This window comes from Mustelus asterias, chromosome 24 (assembly GCF_964213995.1).
Source record: "Mustelus asterias chromosome 24, sMusAst1.hap1.1, whole genome shotgun sequence".
In the NCBI taxonomy this organism is placed as follows: domain Eukaryota; kingdom Metazoa; phylum Chordata; class Chondrichthyes; order Carcharhiniformes; family Triakidae; genus Mustelus; species Mustelus asterias.
Genome location: NC_135824.1, coordinates 2,427,180 through 2,454,655, shown reverse-complemented (window position 1 = coordinate 2,454,655; position 27,476 = coordinate 2,427,180). Strand labels below are relative to the sequence as shown.

At 43.8% G+C, this 27,476-nt stretch overlaps 2 protein-coding genes across 3 annotated transcripts in view; one reads left to right on the top strand and one right to left on the bottom strand.

Moving 5' to 3' along the window:
* Positions 1-12,374, bottom strand: part of map2k1 (mitogen-activated protein kinase kinase 1) — a 64,766-nt gene extending 52,392 nt beyond the window's left edge. For both annotated transcript variants that reach the window (XR_013500753.1, XM_078241165.1), the window contains exon 1: positions 11,889-12,374. Coding sequence is in view for 1 of the 2 variants with exons in the window: in XM_078241165.1 (XP_078097291.1) it covers positions 11,889-11,968 (80 nt within the window). In the remaining variant the exon portion in view is untranslated. The remainder of the gene's footprint in view (positions 1-11,888) is intronic.
* Positions 12,375-15,909: 3,535 nt separating this feature from the next.
* Positions 15,910-27,476, top strand: part of tipin (timeless interacting protein) — a 37,052-nt gene continuing 25,485 nt past the window's right edge. The window contains exons 1-2 of the mRNA XM_078241156.1: positions 15,910-15,952; positions 26,462-26,588. The gene's annotated coding sequence lies outside the window, so the exon portion shown is untranslated. The remainder of the gene's footprint in view (positions 15,953-26,461; positions 26,589-27,476) is intronic.

The following is a 27,476-nucleotide window of genomic DNA, read 5'->3' as shown; positions in this document are numbered from 1 at the left end:
CAAGATTGATTTTTGTTAATCAAATCAACAAAAGTCTATCAATCTCAGCTTTGAAATCTCCTGCATTCACAGCTTGTCGCTGGAGGGAGAAAGAGTTGATTACCCCTTGCGTGATTAGTGTTTTCTGCTCCTGAATGTTGGTCTAGTTCTAATTTTCAGACTATGCTGCCTCGTTCGGACATCCACCAGAAGAAACAATTTCTCTTTATCCACTCTGTCAACTCCTTTTCTTGACCTACATCCCAGAGGTCTGGTGGCGCAGAGGGCAGCATCCCTGCCTGCAAGGCAACCGCTCCGGGTTCAAGCTCCACTCCAGAACTTGGTGGCCAAGGAAGGTGTGTTCATAACGCGGCCAAACAGGGTTTGAGTATTAACTTGTAAATCCTTCCAACACATGCCAATGGCAGGTGGTAAGAGGGGAAGAGATTCCTGGTCAGCCATCTGCAGAAGGCAATGGCAAACTACTGCAGTACCTCACCAAGCAGAACCATGAGCCAACACAGAAATCCATGGTTGGCAACACCTTTTCAGGGCATGATACCTAGAGAGAGAGAGAGAGAGAGAGAGGGGAATGTAAACCTGAAGGAATAAAAACCAGGTCCCAGACTTTAACCCTTTTAGCCAGCGCATCATTTTGATGCAGCCACTCCATAAATCAGGTGCAGAAGACATTAATTATCTTTATTTCAGTCCAACTGTATTTAGGTCCAGTTGGAAGTGATCCGCTGAAAAATTCAGAAGTGTATTCCTAATCCGGTGGTCTGTTCTGTGCTGGGGGTTCTACTCGAGGTAGTTTGAGTCAATCTACTAAGGTACCACTAATGTGTTTGTACAGTTTTCAAAAATAAACTAAAGTGCTTTAACTCTACTCAGAGCAGCCGTTACATCCATACCAGGATGGCATTTACATTTCCCACAGAAACATTGCTTCTGGCATGTCTGAGAGACGGTGGAATGCAGAATAGTATCATCAGGTTTGCACTGTGAACCTGCAGTTACTGAGAAATGAGTTTAGGCTGTTTTTTAACTACATTTTACTTCAGGTATTTACAGCAAGAAGAGCGAATGACTCAACTCAACTTTTGGACTGGATTGGAACCCTGTAATCCCCTGTGTATATATCCAGATACCGTGAACTGTTCAAAGATGTGCGGGTTAGGTGGATTGGCCAAGCTAAATTGTCGCTTAGTATCAGGAGGACTAGCTAGAGTAAATGCATGGGGTTAGGGCCTGGGTGGGATTGTGGTTGGTGCAGACTCGATGGGCCAAATGGCCTCCTTCTGCACTGTAGGATTCTATGATTTATGTTCTGGTCTCCATATTATAAAAAAGGGATACAAAGGCACTGAAGATGATGCAAAAGAGATTTACCAGAATGATACCAAAGCTGAGAGGTTGTTCCCATGGGAAAAGATTTAGGGCTCTTTCCTCTGGAAAAGTGGAGATGGACATTGGGATTCTCTGGCACCCCATGGCGCGTTTCTCGGAGGCAGGAGGTGGCTTGCCATTGGCTGGGTGGTGGGAGCTTCTGGTCCCTCCGCTGCCAATGGGATTTCCCATCGACTTCACCCCATGCTGCTGGGAAACACCAGCGTGAAGAGTCAGAAGACTGTGCCGGGTGAGGTGACCTGATCGAGGCCTTTAGGTTATTAAACGGTTCGATAGGGCAGATGTAGATGTAGACCCGTGTGGTACATAAACACCAGTATGGGCCTGTTTCTGTGCTACAAATACTTTTAACTCAGTAATTACATGCCTTCATGTCACTGTTTACATTGATCTTTACTGCAACTCTTAAATCTCCTGCTCTGAAGTTTGAATCTAAACAGTACAGCTGCGTTATTAACAAGTTGCAACAAGGAATGGCACGGTTATTTCAGCTCTTCTAAGTGTCCATTTGGGTGAATTCCTGATCCGAGGTTGAGGGTACCTGAAGGAGTTCAAAATCAGGTTTCAACAGCATAAATATAAGATTATTTTCAGTGGCCGATGGATTAGTAACAAGACATTAACTGAGGATTGCTATTAAAGTATTGAAGGAGAGCTTGAACTATTTTTTTCCTGCCTATAGGTTGGAATGTATCACCATAACTATCTACAGAAACCAAGCCAATCTCAACATTTAAGGGGGAAAATTAGATAACACATGAAGAAAATGTTAAATAGTGTGAAGAATCACCAGGAATCTCCAAACAACATTCTTTCCGGGTTCAAGTCACACCACCAGGGCCTGAGCAAAACATCAAGGCTGACACTCCCCAGTGCAGTACTGAGGGTGTGCTGCAGTGTCAGAGATGCTGTCTTTCAGATAAGATGTTAAATTGCCTGCTCAAGTGGATGGGATCAAATATCCTATGGCACTATAGGAAGAGCAGGGAAATTACCCTGGTGTCCTAACCAATTTATCCCTCAATCAAAACTACAAAAAAAACAACACGATTCTGGTCATTATCGCGTGGCTGTTTGTGGGAGCTTGCTGTGCAGAAACCAGCTGCCATGTTTCCTATAATGCAACAGTGACTACACTTCACAAGTAACTCATTGGCTGTAAAGCTCTTCGAGACATCCAGCTGTGAAGAAAAGTGCTTTATAAATACAAGTGTTTCTTTCTTGCTCCTCCTTTAGATAATTCGGACCTGGAACTAGCTCGAGCTCAATGAGTTAAAGCCTTTATCTTTCTGTTTCACCCCAGGGCAAGTAGGGTGAAATGACTGGCATGTCACTTCAGGGCTGTCCTTGATCTCAGATTGCCCTCTCACACGCAGACACTTGACAGATCAGTGGCCGTGGGGGTGACTGAGACCTATTATTCTCGGGGATCAAGAACAGTTTACGGTGCCTATTAACAACAACAACTTTCATTTATATAGCACCTTTAACATAGCAAAATCTCTCTTCACAGGAAAATGATCAACTCAAATTTGACAGCAAAACAGGAGGAGATATTGGGACTGGCAACCAAAACCTTGATCAAAGTAGTAGATTTTAAGGAGCTGAGTCAGAAAGAGCTTCGAGCCCAGGCAGTTGAAGGCACGGCCGCCAATAATGGATAAATTAAAATTAATTTGTACAAGATGCCAGAATTGGAGGAACACAAGAGGGTTGTGGGGTTTGTGGTGGTTACAGAGTTAGGAAGGGGCCATGGAGGAATTTGATTTTTTAAAAAAAGAGGACAAAATCTTTTTAAAATGAGCTATTTAAAGAGGAAAAGGCTCTAACAATGACAATCAAAATGAGAGAGGGGCAGATATAAATGGAATACAAAACGATCATTGTCCACAAAATCATCAACACTCAAGGAAAAGGTGGTGATGGAAAGAGGCGAGGTTTGACAACGAGTTGTATACATCGCCATTCTGGTCTGTGGAGCTGTTGAGAAAAAGGATAAACAAGTCACTTTCAAGGGTTCTGGCAGTCCCTCATAGTGGAGAACCCTGTAACATGTTCACCTGCAGTTAGAGAGGAAATGAAATAAACAGCCATTCACCAGCTTTAATCAGTAGCTCACACGTAACCAGCAATAAGGTAAAACATTTGCATTGCTCAGAACATCTCAAAGACAAAGACAATCACAATATATAACGACCACAGTACTCTAGGCAAATATGACAGCCATTGATCCCCTAACAATATCACACAGTGATATTGTTCCCATGGTAGCTAGTTCCATCAACACCCAACAATTTTACATTGAGTTTGTGGCTGTCCGTGCTAACATGATGAGATCAGAAGGTAATTCAAACCTTCAAGCCATGTTCCACTACTAAACTGGATCATGATTCATCCTAATCCCCCCCACCCGTTTGAGGAGAGATTTCCACTGCCTTGTGTGCGACTCCCCACCAGCAGAAATAACTTCTCTCTATCTACCCAATAAAATCCTTTAGTCATTTTAAAAACGTCAAAAAGATCACCCCCTAACCTAAAGTTTGCTTATTAGTCACAAGTAGGTTTACATTAACACTGCAATGAAGTTACTGCGAAAATCCCCTAGTCGCCACACTCCAGCACCTGTTCGGGTACACGGAGGGAGAATTTAGCACGGCCAATGCACCCTAACCAGCACGTCTTTCAGACTGTGGGAGGAAACCCACGCAGAAACTGGGGGAAAGTGCAGACTCTGCACAGACTGTGACCCAGGCTGGGTCTCTGGTACTGTGAGGCAGCAGTGCTAACCATTGTGCCACCATGTCGCCCAGTCTTCTATACGTGATGGAATACAAGTCGAGTCCAGGCAACCTATCCTCAAACTTTAACCAATTTTGCCTACATATCCTGGGTGAGGTATCTAAATGGATACAAAATTGGCTTCTGTCGGGTGGTTGTAGAGAGTTGTTTTTCAAACTGGAGGCCTGTGACCAGCGGTGTGCCTCAGGGATCAGTGCTGGGCCCACTGTTATTTGTCATTTATATTAATGATTTAGATGAGAATATAGGGGGCATGGTTAGTAAGTTTGCAGATGACACCAAGATTGGTGGCATGATGGACAGTGAGGAAGGTTATCTCCAATTGCAGCGGGATCTTGATCAATTGGGCCAGTGGGCTGACGAATGGCAGATGGAGTTTAATTTAGACAAATGCAAGGTGATGCATTTTGGTAGATTGAACCAGGGCAGGACTTACTCAGTTAATGGTAGGGCGCTGGGGAGAGTTACAGAACAAAGAGATCTAGGGGTACATGTTCATAGCTCCTTGAAAGTGGAGAACAGGTGGACAGAGTGGTGAAGGAGGCATTCGGCATGCTTGGTTTCATCGGTCAGAACATTGAATACAGGAGTTGGGACGTCTTGTTGAAGTTGTACAAGACATTAGTAAGGCCACACTTGGAATACTGTGTGCAATTCTGGTCACCCTATTATATAGAAAGGATATTATTAAACTAGAAAGAGTGCAGAAAAGATTTACTAGGATGCTACCGGGACTTGATGGATTGAGTTATAAGGAGAGGCTGAATAGACTGGGACTTTTTTCTCTGGAGCGTAGGAGGCTGAGGGGTGACCTTATAGCGGTCTATAAAATAATGAGGGGCACAGACAAGGTAGATAGTCAATATCTTTTCCCAAAGGTAGGGGAGTCTAAAACTAGAGGGCATAGGTTTAAGGTGAGAGGGGAGAGATACAAAAGTGTCCAGAGGGGCAATTTTTTCACACGGAGGGTGATGAGTGTCTGGAACAAGCTGCCAGTAGTAGAGGCAAGTACAATTTTATCTTTTAAAAAGCATTTAGATAGTTACATGAATACGATGGGTATAGAGGGATATGGGCAATTGGGATTAGTTTAGGGGCTTTTAAAAACAAAAAGGGCGTCATGGACAAGTTGGGCCGAAGGGCCTGTTTCCATGCTGTAAACCTCTATGACTCTATATCATTCTGGTGAATGTGTGTGTGTGGCACCCTCTCCAAGATCATCACTTCTTGGAATTAGTTGTCCTACTTTGGAGCTTACACAAAATAAAAACAGATTTTTAAGAATCACATGGGATCGTTAACATCCACCTGAGAATTGCATCTAAAGATGGCATTCGAGACAGTGCAGCACTCATAGAAATCATTGAAACCCTACAGTGCAGAAGGAGGCCATTCGGCCCATCGAGTCTGCACCGACCACAATCCCACCCAGGCCCTACCCCCACATATTTACCCGCTAATCCCTCTAATCTACGCATCCCAGGACTCTAAGGGGCAATTTTTAACCTGGCCAATTAACCTAACCCACACATCTTTGGACTGTGGGAGGAAACCGGAGCACCCGGAGGAAACCCACGCAGACACGAGGAGAATGTGCAAACTCCACACAGACAGTGACCCGAGCCAGGAATCGAACCCGGGACCCTGGAGCTGTGAAGCAGCAGTGCTAACCACTGTGCTACCGTGCCGCCCTCAATACGGAACCAGAGTGTCAGTGTAGATTAAGTACTAGAGTGAGACTTAAATCCATACCTGCTGACTCAGTGGTGAGAATGCTACAAACAAAATACAACAAAAGATTTGCATTCATATAGTGCCTTTCACAACTTCAGAGCATCTCGCTTTACAGTCAATGAAATGATTTGAGAGTTTAGCCACTGTTCTACTTTAGCAGTGAATTCATGCACATCAAACTGCCACAAACAGCGATGAGGGAACGGTGAAAATCTAGAAACAGTGGAGGTCCAAAGAGACCCAAGGATCCAGGCATTTAGATCAATAAAACGTTACAAACAGGTAGAGAAAAATCATCAAAAAGGTTAATGGAATTCTGGCCTTTATATCCAGAGGGTTAGAATACAAGGGGGTAAAGGTCATGCCTCAGCTCACCAGAGCCTCGATTAGACCACACCTGGAGTTACTGAGAGCAATTTTGCACAGCACACCTTAGGAAGGATATACCAGCCTTGGGGAAGTGCAACATGGAATTACCAGAATGATACCCACACTCCAAATGCTTAAATTAAGAGGAGAGATTAAACTCAAACTAGGTGAAAGAGGAGACACATGGATTTGAAACGTTAACTCTTTCTCACTCCACAGATGTTGCTAGACCTGCAGAGTTTTTCAAGCATTTTCTGATTTTATTACACACAAAAAAAAACTAGAGCTGTATTCCCTGGAATTTAGAAGGTCAGGGGCATTCCAGCCTCAGGTCAGTGTCTGTGTGGAGTTTGCACGTTCTTCCCACATCTCCTCCGGGTGCTCCAATTTCCTCCCACAGTCCAAAGATGTGCAGGTTAGGTGGATTGGCCAGGCTAAATTAATCCTAGTGTCAGGAGGATTAGCAAGGGATTACGGGAATAGGGCCTGGGTGGGTTTGTGTTCAGTGCAGACTCGATGGGCCGAATGTCCTCCTTCTTCACTGTAGGGATTTTATGATTCTATGGATTCAATGTTTTGATCAAAGTTTAAGATATTACGTAACAGATAGGGTCATTAGCTATTCATGTCCTTGTAATCAATGTGTCTTTTTTGATGCATGTGACATTGGTTGAGGGATAAATAGTGGCCAGGATACAAGGGAGAGCTCTGTTGTTCTTCTTGCCTGTAAAGTGCACAAGAAACAATACTTCTCACTGCATACACGTGACAATAATAAATCAAATTGAACATTTACAACCACCTAAGACAGGACATCAGTTTAATGTCTTATTGAAGGATGACACCTCTGACAGTGCAGCACTCCCTCAGTACTACACTGGGAGTGTCCGCTTAGATTTCTGTGTTCAAAGCATTGGAGTGAGATTTTAATCCATAATCTCCTGACTCAGAGGTGAGAGGGCCACCCACAGAGCCATAGCTGACAATTAAACTGTTACCCTGTGCTAAAATTATTCATTTTCCGCCTGACTTTCAAAGATAATCAAGTTTAAAAACCACATTTGAAGTGTTAACCCCTGTCTGTATCCTAAAAATATCCATTTTTATATCCACAGCAAACCTGGAACTGAAAATTTTCCAATGTGGTACAAAAGAAAATGTCTATATTCTTATAAATATTCAATCTTTTTTATAAAACTATCCCCTTCACACACATTCACTTAGTATCATTTGTGCCAGTCTTCACTTTCCAGAATGATTCAATAATCTTTTTTTTCCCCACATCAGTGCCATTATTTATCATTTTATCTATTTTGTCTTTTATGCTGAGAATTTTCTTCTACTCAAAATTCTCAACATGTATTCCTGGTCCTTTAATGCAGTTGTCTCTTTGCCACATTATGTAACAATAATCTAAAGGATATTTCACAGGTTATATAACACTGGCCCCTATTTAAGCGATTTTCAATCAGCCAATATTTTTGTTGCAGTCACAATTCATCATGATTGGTGCAATTAAAATGGGGGTTAGCTGTATCAGATTCCAAAAAACAAACACTGGAATTTTAAAATTCCAGGGGAAGAATTCTGATGTACAACAGTCGGACAGAGTAAATTGTGCCCCGATGGACCCCACTTCCACAGGAGGAAATGCCAAATCAGTTCCTTCAATAGTCCACAGCTCCCACTCTGAGCAATCTCAGCTGTAAACTGGAGCCTTGTTGGTTCCATTCACTTTATCAAGCGCAGGTTTCTAAAACCCAACAGACTTGTTTCCCAGCAGAGACTGGGTAGAATCAAATTAGCTGCTCGGAGGTGGGGCTTTGGAGGCAGAAGGGGAGGGGATGGAATGGATTTCAAAATACCTCGTGTTGGGGCGGCTATCCAACACATTTGGTCTCAACTGGAATCTTTTGTCCAATTCTGGATGCTACGCTTTAGGAAGGATGTCAATGTTTTAGACGGTGCAGAAGAGATTCACGAGAACAGTCCCAGGGATGAGGAACTTCAGTTACGTGGATAGACCAGAGAAGCTGGGACTGATTTCTTTGGGGAAGAGAAGGTGAGGGGAGATTTGATAGAGGTATTCAAAATCATGAGGGGTCTGGACGGAGTAGATAGGGAGAAATTCTTCCCACGAGCCGAAAATCAAAGACTAGCAATTTAAGATGAGTGGCAAAAAAGAGGCAACACGAGGATCCTTTCTTTTAAAAAAGAAAACTCAGATAGTGGTTAGGATTGTTGCCTGAGAGAGAGTGAGATGGAGGCAGATTCAATCACGCATTTCAAAAGAGATGGGAAAAAAATATTGCAGTGTTCTGGGGAAAGGAGGCAATCCCTTGTGGAGAGACAGCACCGGCATGATGGGCCGAATGGCTCGGTTCAGTGCTGCAACCGGTTCTATCTTTGCCATTGTTTTATCACTGGTGTCTGACATTGAATTAGACAGTCATCAGCCACAAACTAAAGCTAGTTGGCCTCGGCTTCTCCTGGTCACCATTAAATGTTGGAGGTACCATCACTAATCTCTACACACCCTCCAGTTTCTTTCCGACAGATTCAACACTGGCCAAATTCCCATCTTCTGGTTTCAGGTTCATTGTTATATTCCTTATTGCTTGCTCTTGCCTTCTTTAAGCCTCACACTGAGCATACATGGCCCATTTTGAAAGCTGGATCTCATTAGCACCAGGTCAACAAGTTGTAGTTGGGGATTGAGAACCTGAGGCAGCTCAGGACAAAGCATCGTTTACAAAGACTTGTATTTACATAATGCCTTTCACAACCTTAGCATGTCCTGGAGTGGCTTAAAGCCAATGAGGTACTTCTTGGAAGTGAAGTCACTGTTGTAATGTAAGAAGCACAGCAGCCAATTTGTGCAAAGAAAGATCCCACAGTCAGCAATGTGATGAGTGTTAAGGGATGAATATTGGCTCCAGGGCACCATAAGACATAGGAGCAGAATTAGGCCACTCAGCCGATCAAGTCTGCTCCACCATTCAATCATGGCTGATATTTTTCTCATCCCCATAACCCCTGATCCCCTTAAACAAGAACCTATCTATCTCTGTCTTAAAGACAATCAATGACTTGGCCTCTACGGCAAAGAGTTCCACAGATTCACCACTCTCTGGCTGAAGAAATTCCTCCTCATCGGCTTTAAAAGGATCGTCCTTTTAGCCTGAGGTTGTGCCTCTGGTTTTAGCTTTTCCTTCTAGTGGAAACAGCCTCTCCGCGTCCACTCTATCCAGGCCTCGCAGTATCCTGCAAGTTTCAATAAGATCCTCCCCTCATCCTTCTAAACTCCAGTGAGTACAGACCCAGAGTCCTCAACGGTTCCTCATACGACAAGCTCTTCATTCCAGGGATCATTCTTGTGAACCTCCTCTGGACCCTTTCCAAGGCCAGCACATCCTTCCTTAGATACGGGGCCCAAAACTGCTCACAATACTCCAAATGGGGTCTAACCAGAGTGTTATACAGCCTCAGAAGTACATCCCTGCTCTTGTATTCTAGCCCTTTCTACATGAATGCTAACATTGCATTTGCCTTCCTAACTGCCGACTGAACCTGCACGTTAACCTTAAGAGAATCTTGAACAATGACTCCCAAGTCCCTTTGTGTTTCTGATTTCCTAAGCATTTTCCCATTTAGAAAATAGTCTATGCCTCCATTCCTCCTTCCAAAGTGCATGACCTCACACTTTTCCACATTGTATTCCATCTGCCACTTCTTTGCCCACTCGCCTAACCTGTCCAAGTCCTTCTGCAGCCCCCCTGCTTCCTCAATACTACCTGTCCCTCTACGTATCTATGTATATCTTTGTACGCACCAGTCAGAACTCTCCTGGTCTTCTTTGGAGCAGTAGCCATGGGATCTTTTACATCCACTCAAGTGGGAAGATTGGGCCTCAGTTTCATGTCTAATCTGAACAAAAGCACCTCAAACACTGTGGCACTCCCTCAGCACTGCACTGCAAAGTATATCCCTGAATTAGGTGCGCCAGTGTCTAGAGCAGAACTTGAACACAAGGCGACTTCTTGCAAGCTGTGCTCAGCATACATTCTAATTCTATCTTTTACTCTCGTTCTATGCTTCTAAAACTTCATTCTAACTCTTTTAAACTCTGTAGCAATGCTCTAATTCCATCAGACTTTTGAATGGACATACCTCGCATTAAGTTGATCTTTCTCTACACCTTAGCTATGACTGTAATACTATACTTTGCACTCTCTCATTCCCTTCTCTATGAATGGTATGCTTTGTCTGTATAGCGCGCAAGAAACAATACTTTTCACTGTACACTAATACATGTGACAATAATAAATCAAATCAAAAAGATTTCCTAACTTGAAAAATGGGAGAAACGTTGAAAATAGAGAACAAGACACAAGGAGGAAATATTTCAACAGCACAGCGCCATTCCTGCTACTCTGGTGACTGGCCCGTTTCAGTTTGTGGTGATTCACACCTTCAGCATATCATTGAAGACCAAAATTCCTTCGCAACACCGCTGCTCATGACATCGTTCAACCCATGGAAATGATCCAATTCTGCATTTCAATATGTATTTCTCCATATCTCCAGACTTTTATAAATTAATATCAATAGATACAATAATCTTATATCTACATTCACTTCCTGTCAACTTTAACCATTTGAAGTTCCAATGTCCACACTTACAATGGGAATTAAATGCAAGTTGATTAGGCTGTAATTACACCTCCCCTGGGGTGGGGTGCTGCCACCACTGGCAGGAAGGTGTCGCTGCAGCGTGATGTTTACATAGGTAGTTTCCACTGTAAATGTCCATTGAGAATGGGAATTTAAAAATGAATCTATGGAGGCTTTAAAATGGAGAGCGAGTTACATCCGTGTTTAACTCCAATTATACCCAAGCCCTTAAAGGTCCTCTTAAAAGATACAAAAGTGAGGTCACGTACCAACAGACTCAGAACAGCTTCTTCCCTGCTGCTATCAGACTTTTGAATGGACCTACCTCACACTAAGTTGATCTTTCTCTACACCCTAGCTATGACTGTAACACTACATTCTGCACTCTCCCCTTTCCTTCTCTGTGAACGGTATGCTTTGTCTATATAGCACGTAAGAAACAATATTTTTCACTGTATGCTAATACATGTGACAATAATAAATCAAAAAAGATTACACTTGGCTCTGACCCCACCCCCTCCATCCCAGGATAACTAAATGGTCAGTCAAATAGCCAAACATATTTTGCAAAACTCCATGGCGGATTCAGCCCGAATCTAGACGGTTGTGTACCAGGTACTGGTAATTACAAGGTTTGCATAACAGGTTTGTCATTGGGGAGTGGCAGAGGTTTAATGCACTAAACGGTTTGGACATCAGTGGATGTGGCAGGCAAAATAAAACACAGCAAGCTCCTTCTCCTGAAGGGAAGCGCCCTGTGTAATGTAACAGTGCAGGCCCGCAGCAAGGGGCCAGCGGCTCCCAGAGTCATGAAATTAACCAATGTCATTGCCTGGATATTGACAGGAACACAATTCTCTATCAGCGCTGCCACTCACACACACACACACACAGTATCGTTAGAAGGGGCTGAATTCTCTTACTCTGCGGATGTGGTCCCGTTCAAAGCCGATCCATCGGGAGTCGGGTGCAGCTGTATTGGTCCCGGCTTCTTCTTGGGCATTGCCGGGGAGGGATGCGGGGCTGGATTGACACACGTGTGCGCTTTTCAGCCACTGTTCCGGGAGCTGCTCTTCCCTCGGTCGCCCTTTTCTAGTTTAGAAATTCAGTTCCGCCTTTTCTTTGCGAGGCACGGGGAGAGAGAGAGAGAGAGAAAAGCAGCACGTCAAACGCTGCGAGCTCCCGTTTGCTGAGGATCTTTTAAAAAGCCCGGCTCCCCTTCCCCAGAAAGCCCAGCCCTGCGGGCGGCTGCAGTCTGAGTGTCGCTAACACTCAGGGTCACAATGTAACAAACCGCGGCCGCTTGATACTTTCTCCCAAACTCTGCTACCTTGCAGGCAGTGGCTGTGGCTTTGTCTGAACAAACTGGCTACATGTTTCCCCCTCCTAAAATCGTCGATCCCAGACCTGATTTGCGGAAATGCGTCACTGATACATTTGCCAAAAAAAATGGCAAGCTATTTAAATCTCAGCCGCCCTCTCCGAGTCCTTCCAATAGAGTCTAGATGCTGAGGGACAGTCCTGAAGCACCCCCGCCCCCCCTGCATCAGGCAGTGCTGTGGACAGAGAATATGGTTGGCTCTATTCTCTCTCCACAGAGGCTGTCAGACCTGCTGAGATTTTCCAGCATTTTCTCTTTTTATTTCAGATTCCAGCGTCCGCAGTATTTTGCTTTTATGAAAGAAGAACAAAGAACAGTACAGCACAGGCCCTTTGGCCCACTGTTGTGGGGAAATTTGAAAGTGGCCAACTGTGAACTCGCAAGGTAAATATCTCTGTGCAAAGACGTTTCAAAATTTAACATGCAGCAGACCAGAGACTTCCAGAAGGTTAAACAGCTCTGGGAATAGAGCTACAGAACCACTCCGAAAAATCCAACATACACAATCAAATACAGATCAATTATAGTTTTTTTCTAATTAATAATTCTGCCTTTCATTAGCTTAAAATCAATTTTATTTAACAGTCATGCATCAATGCAAATCTCTGTCAAGTACCTCAGCCAACCATATGATACTTAATAGCGTAGAGATATTTTATTTGTCCTTCAAGTCTGGAAGTCGCCTCCCTTTTTGGCTCTAACTACATCCCTGTTACCTGGTAACAGCAGACGCTACTGTAAGGTCAAAGTGAACATTCATGTGTCTATCCAGATGCCTCTTGAATGTTGTTATAGAATCTGCTTCCACCACCTCCTCCGGCAGCGCGTTCCAGGCACTCCCCACCCTCTGTGTGAAAAACTTGCCTCTTACATCTCTTTGAAACTGAATAGGCAGGGATTAGAGGGATATGGACCATGCAGAGGCGAGAAAATATTAGATTAGAGAGGCATCTGTGTCGGCACAGACTTGGTGGGCTGAATGGGCCTGTTCCTGTGCTGTACTGTTCTTTTTCTTTGTATATCTTATGTACCTAGAATTGATAATTTTATAACTCTGGTTTCGATGTGATCTCTACAAAACTGCTTTATGTATTATCTCACATCTGAGTGAACTTGGTTATTTTTTATTACAAACTTTGCATTCACATTTAGAATGGAAATGCTGTAATTACGCCCAGTGGAGGCACGGCGGTACCTCAGCCAACAGGAGACGTGTTCTTGCAGTGTGACAGGTTTACATAGGCATTCCCCATTATAAATGTGGACATAATCATTTATAATGGTTTTATAAGCATTAGCACAGAGCAACTTTCACAACAGCAGGGTGTCACAAGGCACTTTGCAGTCAGTTATCTATTTGGTGGCTGATAAATGCATGCATATTGTGTTCCTACCTCTAATCAGTCACACATAAGCGAAATGGCAAGTTTCTCCCTGAAAGGACATTTTTAGACAGTTTCATGGTTAATTTTACAGATATTGGTCTTTTTGGGCAGGATTTTCAGGTGTTCCCAGCCAGCAGGGTCTTCTGGTCCTGCCAAAGTTGACCCTGTCGTGGGTTTCCCGACAGCAAGATGGACAAGCCACGCAAATTGCCTTTAGGTACATTGGAACTGGAAGATCGCTACTGCTGGAAAACCAGACGGGGGATGCTGGAAAATTCTGCCTTTTGTTTCTACTTTTCATTTGTATTATTCATACTTTTTGTCTATATGCTCCCCCTCAGCACATCATCCAGAAACACAGTGTTACTTTTCATATATTCACAATGACACCCAACTCCATAGAATCCCTATAGTGCAGGAAGAGGCCATCTGGCCCATCAAGTCTGCATTGACTCTCCGAAAGAGCATCCCACCCAGGCCCTCCCTTCCATCCTATCCCCGTAACGCCCATACATTTGTGACTCCAACTAACCTACACATCTTTGTACAGTGGGAGGAAACCGGAGCACCCGGAGGAAACCTACACATACACGGGGAGAACGAGCAAACTCCACACAGACAGTGACCTGAGGCTGGAATTGAACCCAGGTCCCTGGCGTGTGAGGCAAACCACTGTACCACCGTGCTGCCCTACTCTACTTTTACCACCATCTCCCTTGACTGGGTGGCACAGTGGTTGGCACTGCTGCCTCACAACGCCAGGCTTGGGTCACTGTCTGTGCAGAGTCTGCACGCTCTCCCCGTGTCTGCATGAGTTTCCTCTGGGTGCTCCGGTTTCCTCCCATAGTCCAAAAATGTGCAGGTTGCGTTGATTGGCCATGTTAAATTGCTCCTTACTGTTAGGGGGATGTCAGGGGGATTAGTAGGGTAAATATGTGGGGTTTTGGGGATAGGGATAGGGACAGAGTGGGATTGTTTTTGGTGCAGGCTTGATGGGCAGAATAGCGTCCTTCTGCAGTGTAGGGATTCTATGACTCTTCCATGTTGCTAAATTATCAGACTGCTTGTCCAACATCCAGTACTGGATAAGCAGAAATTTCTTCCAAATAAAACTGGGAAGATTGAAGTCATGATCTTCAATCCCCACCACTAACTTAGTTTTTAAAAAATTCAGCCACGGGATGTGGGTATTGCCGGCAAGGTTTATTACCCATTCCTAATTGGCCTCAAATGTGGTGGTGAGCTGCCTTCATAAACCGCTGCAATCCGTGTGGTGCAGGAACGCCCACAGTGCTGTTGGAGAGGAAGTTCCAATCATTTTTTAAATTCATTTGTGGGACATGGGTGTCGCTGGCTGATCAGCATTTATTGCCCATCCCTAGTTGCCCGAGGGCAGATGAGAGGCAACCACATTGCTGTGGCTCTGGAGTCACATGTCGGCTAGACCGGGTAAGGATGGCAGATTTCCTTCTCTAAAGGACATTAGTGAACCAGCGCTCCAGTTCCCGAGCGTACCAGTGAAGGAAGGGCAATAGATAACAGTGCAAAGGAGAGGCGGTGTTGCCAACCCAGAACCCAACTTAGATAATTGAGAAGACACTTGATGCAACAAATCACTTGTCCTACATGGAATGTACAGGCATCAGGCGTCAATATTTTGAAGGTTTTCAATTCATTTTTATTATAAGTGAAGAACTGGAGCCATAACACCTTGCTGCCACCTATCTCACTCACATCCCCACTTATTGTCTCCCATCTCAGCCTGATCCCATTCTCTGTTTCAACACCCAATGTGTTACACCATCACATCCAATGGGAACTCCCACACCCACTGAATTGAAAATGTCCAAATGGCAGAATAACAACGCTGCAACTCTGCTTGAATTAACCCCATAATTAAAAAAAAATCTATAGCAATATCAGAACCAAGGGGGTAATTACAAGACAATAATTACAGGCCGGCTAAGTTTATTGCCCATTCCTGATTACCCTTGAGAATGTGGTGGTGAGCAGCATTCTTGAACCGCTGCAGTCCGTGTGGTGTAAGAACACCCACTGTGCTGTTAGGGAGGAAGTGTGGGTGTGATCTAAAACCCCAATGGAAGATTAAATCATTCTCATGTAACAAGTCACTCTGCCCTTGCACAGATTACTAATGAGGCTACATTTAGAATATTGGAGACACTGAGGATTGGAGAAGGTCCAAGGAACAGCGACAAAGGTAATTCTAAGGCTTGAAGTCCAGTATTAATAGGAGAGACTCTCAAAACTGGATGTGTTTCCACTGAATGAATGCAGACTGAGATGGGGCCATATTCAAATATTTAAATTCTTTGAGGAATGGATATGAGCAGATCATTTAATTTGTAAATTGGAGAAAACAGCTTTTCACATTCACGTGAAAGTGAAGATTTTTTTTAGATACCAACAGAACTGTGAAAAAGTGGAAGATGGCCGATCAAAAATGGGTTTTCTCATTATTTGGTTGGATCAGAATTTTAAGTGATGAGAATATATACAAACCAGGGAAATGAAATACTCGACAGGGAATAATAATCCCTGTGCTGCTGTGGCTCAAGGGAAGAGAATATAAGAATATGAGCAAGATGAGGCCATTCAGCCCTTTGAATCTGTTCTGTCATTCGATGAGATCATAGCTACATCTTCCCACGCAATTCCCATATTCCTCCAATCCCTTAGAATCAACAGATCTATCAATCTCCATGAAATGGTGAGATGAATATTGGAATATAAAGATATTTTACTATTCCATGTGATTACATTTGGGATTCAGGACTTTTATCATAACTTTTCCCTCATCAGATTACAGAGGTGGTATGATTCTGGAGCAAGGAAGTGGCAAAGATTGACAATCACTTATAAATTCTTGGCCCCTGCTCCTGAGGAGGAACCAGGTAAGAAGTGCCAGTCAATGATTATCTCTAACAAGAGAGGACCTCTCCGTGGCACAGTGGTTAGCACTGCTGCCTCACAGCGCCAGGAACCCCGGTTCGACTCCGGCCTCGGGTCACTGTGGAGTTTTCACATTCTCCCCATGTCTGCGTGGGTTACTTCCAAATGCTCCAGTTTCCTCCCACAGACCGTGTTAGGTTGGCGGGCTATGCTAAATTGCCCCCAGGGGAATTAGCAGGGGGTTATGGGAATAGGGCTTGGGTGGGATTGTTGTCGGTGCAGACTCAATGGGCTGAATGGCCTCCTTCTGCACTGTAGGAATTCTATCACCATTTAGCAGCATTATGATCACTGAATCCCCCACTATCAACATCCTGGGGGTTACCATTGACCAGAAACAAAACAAGACCAGCCATACAGATACTGCGTCTACAAGACCAGGTCAGAGGCTGGGAATCCTATGGAGAGTGACTCACCTCCTGACTCGCCAAAGCCTGTCCATCATCTACAAAGCACAGGTCAGGAGTGTGATGGAATACTCTGCACTTGCCTGGATGAGTGCGTGCAGCTCTAACAACACTCAAGAACATCGACACCATCCAGGATAAAGCATCCCCATATATAATCCATACAGTGCAGATAGAGACCTGTTAGGAATGGGTTAACAGACCTTCCAATTAAGTTCTAATTTGATGTTAATTATTCAGCAGAAGTCACTGATACATAACAGGTGGTACCATTTGTTGGTGGAGAATTGTGTATGTGGAGTTGGATCAAAGAAATGAAAGTATTCTATGAAGAAGCAGAACTCCTGTCTCCTTTATTCTACAGCAACCGAGAGGCTCAGTGTTGTAGCTAGAGGAGGAGCGGTCGCTCCCCCGAGCTCATCCTTCAAAAGTGGCACCTTTTCAACGAGGTGTTTGAAAAATCCCGAGAAAATATAAATGTATTTAATATTTTTGGTGTTTATTTTATTTTTCTGTTTTGAGAAAAGAGAAGGTTTTTTGGTCAAAAATAAATGTTTTTTTAAAGGAAAGAAAATAAATTACTGAGAAAAGAACGGTTGGTTTGCGTGCGACGTGATGACGCCAGACTGTGGTGATGTCAGCGTGAGGCGGGGCCTGGACAAGGTGGGCGGGGATTGGTGGAATAGTAATGAGGGGGGGGGCAGTCAATTTTTGTGTCGTGGCGCCTTTTTTATGTGCTCGCTCCCCTTAACTTTAGAACCTGGCTACGCCCCTGGAGAGGCTCAAACAAGGCCATTCAGCCTATCAAGTCTGTACCAACTCTCTGAACTCCCCTCCACCTTATCCCTGTAAACCTGTGCATTTACCATGGCTTATCCACCCAACCTACATATCTTGGGACACTAAGGGGCAATTTAGCACAGCCAATCCACCTAACCTGCACATCTTTGGACTGTGGGAGGAAACCGGAGGAAACCCACACAGACACAGGGAGAATTTACAAACTCCACAGAGACAGTCATTCAAGGCCAGAATCGAACTTGGGTCCCTGGCGCTGTGAGGCAGCAGTGCTAACCACTGTGTCAGACCCGATATGACATATATATTTACAGTGCCATTTTGAATGGTCACTTTAGAAGCTTAATGACATGAGGATGCCGGTGTTGGACTGGGGTGGGCCCATTTACCTGATGAAGGAGCAGCGCTCCGAAAGCTCGTGATTCCAAATAAATCTGTCGGACTTTAACCTGGTGTTGTGAGACTTCTTACTAGAAGCTTAATGATGGCGAGACATCCAAGACTTTATATAGCTGAGAGCTTCTGTGGAGCTTGTACTGAGCCAGAATCAGTTCCTCCCTCTCTTACCTCTCACTGTTTTGTTGCTCCGGTTCACTTGTCTCTCCTCCAGTATTCTCGTGGTTTATACTTTGGCATTTCTGAAACTTCTCTCTTCCTCATTTAATTCCATAAACGGTTAAATTTCCCACTCGTTTAGCTGCTTGGTCCGGTTGTGATTTCAGCATTAATCTGGCATGAAAGGTCATGGTGTTCTGTATGATTACTTGTAAATCTCCACTGAATCAGTGCAGAGGGAAAATATAATAATTATCAAGCTCCCTAGAGATTTCCATGAAGCTGTCAGGATTTAAATGCTACTTCCAATATTTCTGATGAGTCTTAATAGCTAGTTTCAACGTTCTATTACTCAAGTTTCATCATCATCCATAATCAAACCACTCGCTTGTTTCATTTATTTATTATATCAAGAATTATGAGTTGTTTGAAAAATGTGTTTGATTCACACTAATGGCAAAATGCACTTACGACATGATAGGTACTTTGGGAACAGCCAATCACTGTATATCTAGATTTACAGAAATCTTTGTCCAGGGAACTGAGGCTGTGACTGAAGCAGACACTGCCAAGGTTTAAGAATATCATAAGCAAATTGTTAAAGAAAATGAGAAAACATGGAACGAGGAAACAGCTGGTACATGGGATTAGGGTACAGTTGTCCATGTAACTCACACCGAGTTCCATTCACCCATCACCCTATCCTCACTGGCTGACATTGGCTCCCCATCCAGCTATGTTCAATTCTAAAATCCTCATCATTGGTTTCATATCTCTCCCATGGCCTTGCTCCTTCATATCTCTATAATCTCCTCCAGCCCCACTACCCTTCAAGCTATGTGTTCCTTCAATTTTGACTTGAACATCCCTAAATTTAATCACCCCACCATTAGTGGGTGTGCTTTCAATTACTTGGCCCTAAGCTCTGGAATTCAATCCCTAACATCTCTGTTTGTTGCTTCTCCTTTATGATACTGCTTAAAACCTACCTTTTTGACCAAGCTTTTGGTCGCCTCTCCTTACATGGCTTGGTGTTAGACTTTGTTTAATAATGCTCATGTGTAGCATCTTGGGACATTTAGAACATAGAACCTAGAACAGTGCAGCACAGAACAGGCCCTTCGGCCCACGATGTTGTGCCGAGCTTTATCTGAAACCAAGATCAAGCTATCCCACTCCCTATCATCCTGGTGTGCTCCATGTGCCTATCCAATAACCGCTTAAATGTTCCTAAAGTGTCCGACTCGACTATCACTGCAGGCAGTCCATTCCACACCCCAATCACTCTCTGAGTAAAGAACCTACCTCGGACATCCTTCCTATATCTCCCACCATGAACCCTATAGTTATGCCCCCTTGTAATAGCTCCATCCACCACCACCCTCTGTCTTCGATCAGACAGCCAGTTACCTATCCAATCGGCCAACTTTCCCTCTCTCCCACACCTCCTCACTTTCATCATAAGCCGACCATGGGGGAGCTTATCAAACGCCTTACTAAAATCCATGTATATGACATCAACTGCCCTACCTTCATCAACACACTTAGTGACCTCCTCAAAAAATTCAATCAAATTTGTGAGGCACGACTTGCCCTTCACGAATCCGTGTTGACTATCCCGGATTAATCCGCATCTTTCTAAATGGTCGTAAATCCCATCTCTAAGGACCTTTTCCATCAATTTACCAACCACCAAAGTAAGACTAACTGGTCTATAATTACCAGGGTCATTTCTATTCCCTTTCTTAAACAGAGGAACAACATTAGCCATTCTCCAGTTCTCTGGCACCATCCCCGTGGACAGTGAGGACCCAAAGATCAAAGCCAAAGGCTCTGCAATCTCATCCCTTGCCTCCCAAAGAATCCTAGGATATATTTCATCAGGCCCAGGGGACTTATCGACCTTCAGTTTATTCAAAACTGCCAGGACATCCTCCCTCCGAACATCTATTTCCTCCAGCCTATTAGCCTGTAACACCTTCTCTTCCTCAAAAACATGGCCCCTCTCCTTGGTGAACACTGAAGAAAAGTATTCATTCATCACCTCGCCTATCTCTACTGACTCCATACACAAGTTCCCACAACTGTCCTTGACTGGCCCTAACCTCACCCTGGTCATTCTTTTATTCCTCACAGAGTAAAAAGCCTTGGGGTTTTCCTTGATCCGACCCGCCAAGGACTTCTCGTGTCCCCTCCTAGCTCTCCTAAGCCCCTTTTTCAGCTCATTCCTTGCTAACTTGTAACCCTCAATCGAGCCATCTGAACCTTGTTTCCTCATCCCTATATAAGCTTCCCTCTTCCTTTTTTTTGGCCATGTTAAAGGTGCTATGTAATGGAGTTGTTGCTCATGTGGACGATAAACATCAACACTGACTGATTGGGCTGAATGGTCTGGCTCCATGTTATAATTTCCATTTAGTTAGAATCATAGAATTTTACAGCACAGAAGGAATCCATCAGCTCATCGTGTCTGCACCTACTCCTAAAGGAACTACCAGCTAGTCCCATTCTCCAGCCCTATCATATAGCCATCTGAATTCATCACTTTCAAATATGTATCCAGCTCTCGTTTGAAACCTCCTATGTAATTCGCTTCCACCACTCTCCCAGGCAGCGCATTGCAAATCCCAACAGCTACAAAGAACAAAGAACAGTACAGCACAGGAACAGACCCTTCGGCCCTCCAAGCCCGTGCCACTCCCTGGTCCAAACTAGACCATTCTTTTGTATCCCTCCATTCCCACTCCATTCATGTGGCTATCTAGATAAGTCTTAAACGTTCCCAGTGTGTCCGCCTCCACCACCTTGCCCGGCAGCGCATTCCAGGCCCCCACCACCCTCTGTGTAAAATACGTCCTTCTGATATCCGTGTTAAACCTCCCCCCCTTCACCTTGAACCTATGACCCCTCGTGAACGTCACCACTGACCTGGGAAAAAGCTTCCCACCGTTCACCCTATCTATGCCTTTCATAATTTTATACACCTCTATTAGGTCACCCCTCATCCTCCATCTTACCAGTGAGAATAACCCCAGTTTACCCAATCTCTCCTCATAACTAAGCCCTTCCATACCAGGCAACATCCTGGTAAACCTCCTCTGTACTCTCTCTAAAGCCTCCACGTCCTTCTGGTAGTGTGGCGACCAGAACTGGGCACTGTATTCCAAATGCGGCCGAACCAACGTTCTATACAACTGCAACATCAGACCCCAACTTTTATACTCTATGCCCCGTCCTATAAAGGCAAGCATGCCATATGCCTTATTCACTACCTTCTCCGCCTGTGACATCATCTTCAAGGATCTGTGGACTTGCACACCCAGGTCCCTCTGCGTATCTACACCCTTTATGGTTCTGCCATTTATCGTATAGCTCCCCCCTACGTTAGTTCTACCAAAATGCATCACTTCGCATTTATCTCCGAGTAAAGAAGTTTCTCCTCATCTAATTTCTAGCTCTCTTGCTGACCATCTTAAAATGGTGACCCCTAGTCACTAACGCACCAACTGGTGGAAACAGAATATCCTCCTTTGCCCTGTCAAAATTGTTCATCATAGAGTCATAGAGGTTTACAGCATGGAAATAGGCCCTTCGGCCCAACTTGTCCATGCCGCTCTTTTTTTTAAACCCCTAAGCTCGTCCAAATTGCCCGCGTTTGGCCCATATCCCTCTATACCCATCTTACCCATGTAACTGTCTAAACGCTTTGCAAAAGACAAAATTGTACCCACCTCTACTACTACCTCTGGCAGCTTGTTCCAAACACTCACCACCCTCTGTGTGAAAAATTTGCCCCTCTGGACCCTTTTGGATCTCTCCCCTCGCACCTTAAACCTATGCCCTCTAGTTTTAGACTCCCCTACTTTTGGGAAAAGATATTGACTAACTGATCTATGCCCCCCATTATTTTATAGACTTCTATAAGATCACCCCTCAGCCTTCTATGCTCCAAAGAAAAAAGTCTCAGTCTATCCAGCCTCTCCTTAGAACTCAAACCATCAAGTCCGAGTAACATCCTAATAATTTTTTTCTGCACTCTTTCTAGTTTAATAATATCCTTTCTATAATAGGGTGTTCAGAACTGCACACAGTATTCCAAGTGTGGCCTTACCAATGTCTTGTACAACTTCAACAAGACATCCCAACTCCTGTATTCAATGTTCTGACCAATGAAACCAAGCATGCTGAATGCCTTCTTCACCATTCTGTCCACTTGTGACTCCACTTTCAAGGAACTATGAACCTGTACCCCTAGATCTCTTTGTTCTGTAACTCTCCCCAACACCCTACCATTAACTGAGTAAGTCCTGCCCTGGTTCGATCTACCAAAATGCATCACCTCACATTTATCTAAATTAAACTCCATCTGCCATTCGTTGGCCCACTGGCCCAATTGATCAAGATCCTGTTGCAATTGGAGATAACTTTCTTCACTGTCCACTATGCCACCAATCTTGGTGTCATCTGCAAACTTACTAACCATGCCTCCTATATTCTCATCCAAATCATTAATATAAATGACAAGTAGCAGTGGACCCAGCACTGATCCCTGAGGCACACCGCTGGTCACAGGCCTCCAGTTTGCAAAACAACACTCCACAATCACCCTCTGGCTTCTGTCATCAAGCTAATTTTGTATCCATTTAGCTACCTCACCCTGGATCCCGTGAGATCATTTTGAACACCTTTTGAATTGTATTCTTTGACTATTTTATTGCTTCGTATCACTCCTGTATGTTATTGTACAGATAAACCATTCTGTGTACAGTATAGAAAGCACTGAGCAAAATAAAGTGTTAAATTTAATAAAATAAGCAAGTTATATTTTTCACAATATCATTAACTCTGGAAGTTGTCCTAGTTCTACGTCTGGTTTAATTGATGTTTTTACATGAAGGTTCCATGAAATTGATATGATCCTAGCTATTGCTTTGTTAGCTTCAGGTAGGCATTACAGACTGAGTATTTCCAATTTCACACCACAAATCAGCAGGATTTCTCATTGCCTTTTCCAAACTAATAATGGCCCAGAGACTGAAGAGTCAGCTAGGCTCAGGTGAGATGTACCCCAAATCAAGAGGGCACAGAAATCACAGGCCCATCCACAACATACTTTAAAATTTTACATCTGTGCGCAGTTCTTGTCAAAATTCCTGTGTCTACATTTACGAAAGAAACTATGACAGCAACTTAAGTTATTTATTAGTGTCACAAGTGGGTTTACATTAACACTGCAATGAAGTTACTGTGAACATCCCCGAGTCGTCACATTCTGACACCTGTTTGGGTACACTGAGGGAGAATTTAGCATGGCCAATGCACCTAACCAGAGCACCCAGAGGAAACCCACGCAGACATGGAGAGAACATGCAGACTTTGCGCAGGGAAGGCGGGAATCGAACCTGGGTCCCTGGCGCTGTGAGGCAGCAGTGCCGCCCACTCTGCGCCACTTGTTACATTGCAATTGTATCCACCCACCGATGGAGGCACTGCAGCACTACTGCTGGTGGGAGGATGGTGCTACAACATGATGTGGCGACATGGGGATTTTCATCATAGACGTGGGCAGAATGGAATTATAAAAATAAGGACTGTATGTATTCAAGGAAAAAGCATGGCTTTTTGGACAAAAGTATTTTTGAAGTGTATACAGTCATTTTTATAATGTAAGAAACTATAAAATATACATTCTTATGTCTACATTTAAAATGAAAAAATATATGTAAACTTGTCATGCTGTAATTATATCTTCCTACCAGAGGAGACACTACAGCACTATTACTGGTGAGGAGATGTAATTACAGTGTGACAAGGTGACATGAGTACTTGTAAATGTAAATATAGGAATTTATAATGAAAATATAAAAATGTGAACAGAGTATGTGACTTTAAAATAGGGACTGAATCTTATCTGTGTACTCTGGGTCAATTATTCATTTCCCTTCCCACTAATTCACTTCTTCACCCTGATGAATAAACTTAATCTTGACTTCTTCTCTGTATCGCCATGGGAGATTGACTAGTGTATCCCAAAAAAATTCCTTAACTTGTTTTAATCCTAAAACTCAAACTGTAACGATAGTAACAGCTTCATTAATAGAAGCAATTAATAGGAACAGAATGCTCAGATTACATTTTCTCAAATGAATCAGTTACTGAGAAAATCTTCACGTTATACCCTCATCCTGGGTTATTGAGATTAACCCATCCAACTGGTCAAGGTTCTCCTTCAAATCTTGGCCATGCACACACATCCACAAGAAAAAAGAGTGGGAAATAATCACAGCCTCTTCACCACGCACACACTCATCCTGGGGACTGCTGAGGAGATAAGCAAGAAAGCATCTGCCACTGTCTTCTAGAGTGGCAAGTGGGAGTTCGAGTGGGGGTGGAGGAGAGTGGGAGGTGGAATAAATAAAAGCCAAGCTGTAGAAAATACAACAAATTTGGAATCTGAATCTTGTCTTTGAATGTAATCGAATTCAGCAGCAGCTTTTCAAACTGCAAATTGTGCTGTTCATGGACATTTTTGGAAATATTAATAGTCATAAGATGTCATTGCAATAATAGCAGCAAAAATCATATTAATGAGTCGAATGAGGCATTCCAGTGGTGACAATGAAATAAATGCACAAACAAGATTATAATGCAAGGAGCTCAGAAATTCGAAAGAAGCTTCATATTTTACAAATTCATATTTTAGAAAACATTTCAAAATAATTGTTGAAATTGTGATGGAAAATAATAAAACATTGGGCTTCCTGATTCTTCAGCAGGTGAGTTTGTAATGTGGCACAGAAAGATCCCAGACTGGGTCCCAGTCTGTGCTGAGCTGTCAATCAGATTGGATGTCATGTGCTCCAACTCGCTGAGAGGAAAAATCTGGCAAGGTTCCCACTCCTGATCACAATCCTTCTGGAAAATGTTCCTGTGTGGATATCGGAATCATAGAACAGTCACAGCACAGAAGGAGGTCATTAGATCTATTGTGTCCACATCAGCTCTCTACAATAGAAATTCAGCCACTCCCTCTCCCATCCTTCCCCCAGACTTGCACAATGGAAAGAGATGATAATTTGAGGGTTCATTTATATGTCCCGTTAAAGAGTAGATTCCGACATTGGAACTTTTGGACAGATTCCCAGCACAACTCCAGCAGAAGCACTGGTCAAGCACTTGGAATGAGGTCAGAACCTGGTAACAAGAGCAGCCCAATCAGATGGGCTGGAGGTGAGTCCAGAGCTAAAGACTCTCAATGCTGGGAGTTCCTGCAGACTCAATGGGCCAAATGGCCTGTTCTGCACTGTTAGGATTCTATTCCATTCTGCTTCCCTGGCATCAGGGACCCGGTGTAATGAGGAAGGCAGTGGTGTAGCGATATTGTCACTGGACTAGAAATCTAGAGATCCAGGGCAATGCTCTGGGGACATGGGTTCAAATCCCACCACAGCAGATGGTGAAATTTGAATTCAACAAAAACAATCTGGAATTAAAAGTCTAATGATGACCATGAAAACATTTTCAATTGTTGTAAAAACCCATCTGGTTCACTAATGCCCGTTAGGGAAGGAAATCTGCCATCCTTATCTGGTCTGGCCTACATGTGTCTGCAGATCCATAACAATGTGGATAACTCTTAAATGCTTTCAGGGATGGTCCACCCAGTGATGCTCATATCCCATGAATAAATAAAAAACAACACCATAGGCCAAGGTGTTCGGTGTGACAAAGTGCCGGGTTTTAGAAGAAGGTAATGTTTCCAGCAATATTGGGGCACCCATAGTGGCACAGATACCCCCAGTCCCACTCACTCTGCAACACCCACACTGGGAGAGCACAATCCTGATCTAATTACTGAGATTGCAACCCAGAGATTATCATCTGGGCTCACACAATAGGATGACCACCTGGGAAAAGTACCAAAGAGGTGTTGGTCATGAAAGTCTACCCTAGCATGAACCTTCAATAATAACTTGCATTTCTTTAACATAATTTAGGGCCTGGACAGCTGAAGACAAGGCCACCAAAGGGACCAGTGAAGTCGGGGTGCGTGAGGCCAGAATTGGAGGAGCACAGAGGTCTCAGATGGTTGTGAGGTTGATGGAGATTACAGAGATATGAAGGGTAAAGCTATGGAGGGGTTTTAAAACAAAGATAAGAATTTAAAAAATTGTGGCATTGCCAGACCAAGAGCCAAGGTAGGTCAGTGTGCACCAGGAGAATGGGTAAATGGAACCTAGTGCAGGTTAGGACACAGGCAGCAGAGGTTTGAATGAGAGCAAGTGGAACGTCAGCACAAAGTGCATCATCTTTAGTGTAGACGAGGATAAAGTTTTTTTTTAAAATTGCAGTATTGATTCCAATTCCTATGAAATGCAAAGCTGTGAAACAAGCACAAATGGGAATACATTATGATTTCACAAAACTGCAGTGACTGGGGTGGCACAGCAGTTAGCACTGCTGTCTCACAACCCCAGGGATCTGGGAACGATTCCAGCCTTGAGTCACTGTCTGTGTGGAGTTTGCACGTTCTGCCCGTGTCTGCGTGGGTTTCCTCTGGTTTCCTTCCACAGTCCAAAGATGTGCGGGTTAGGTAGATTGGCCATGCTAAATTACCCCTAGTGTTCAGAGTACAAATATGTGGGGTTGCAGGAATAGGGCTTGGGTGGGATCGTGGTCGGTGCAGACTCGATGAACCGAACGGCCCCCTTTTGCACTGTAGGGATTCTATGATTCAATGACTGACACAGGGAACAAGCAACATTAGACATGTCTATACCAGCAGGAATCTGGATCAGGAAACTATGGCAACCAAAAACACTAACATTTAATAACACTTTTGTGCTGACACCACTCAGATCAATTGTACAGATCTACTTTGTCTACATTATTAACATTCTTAGAATAGACTCCACTTAAAAACATTTTAATGAAATGCTCAGCCTTTTACGTAACTACAGGCCCTATTACTACCCTTCAGATAATCAACAGTCTATTAGCTACATCCCAGCC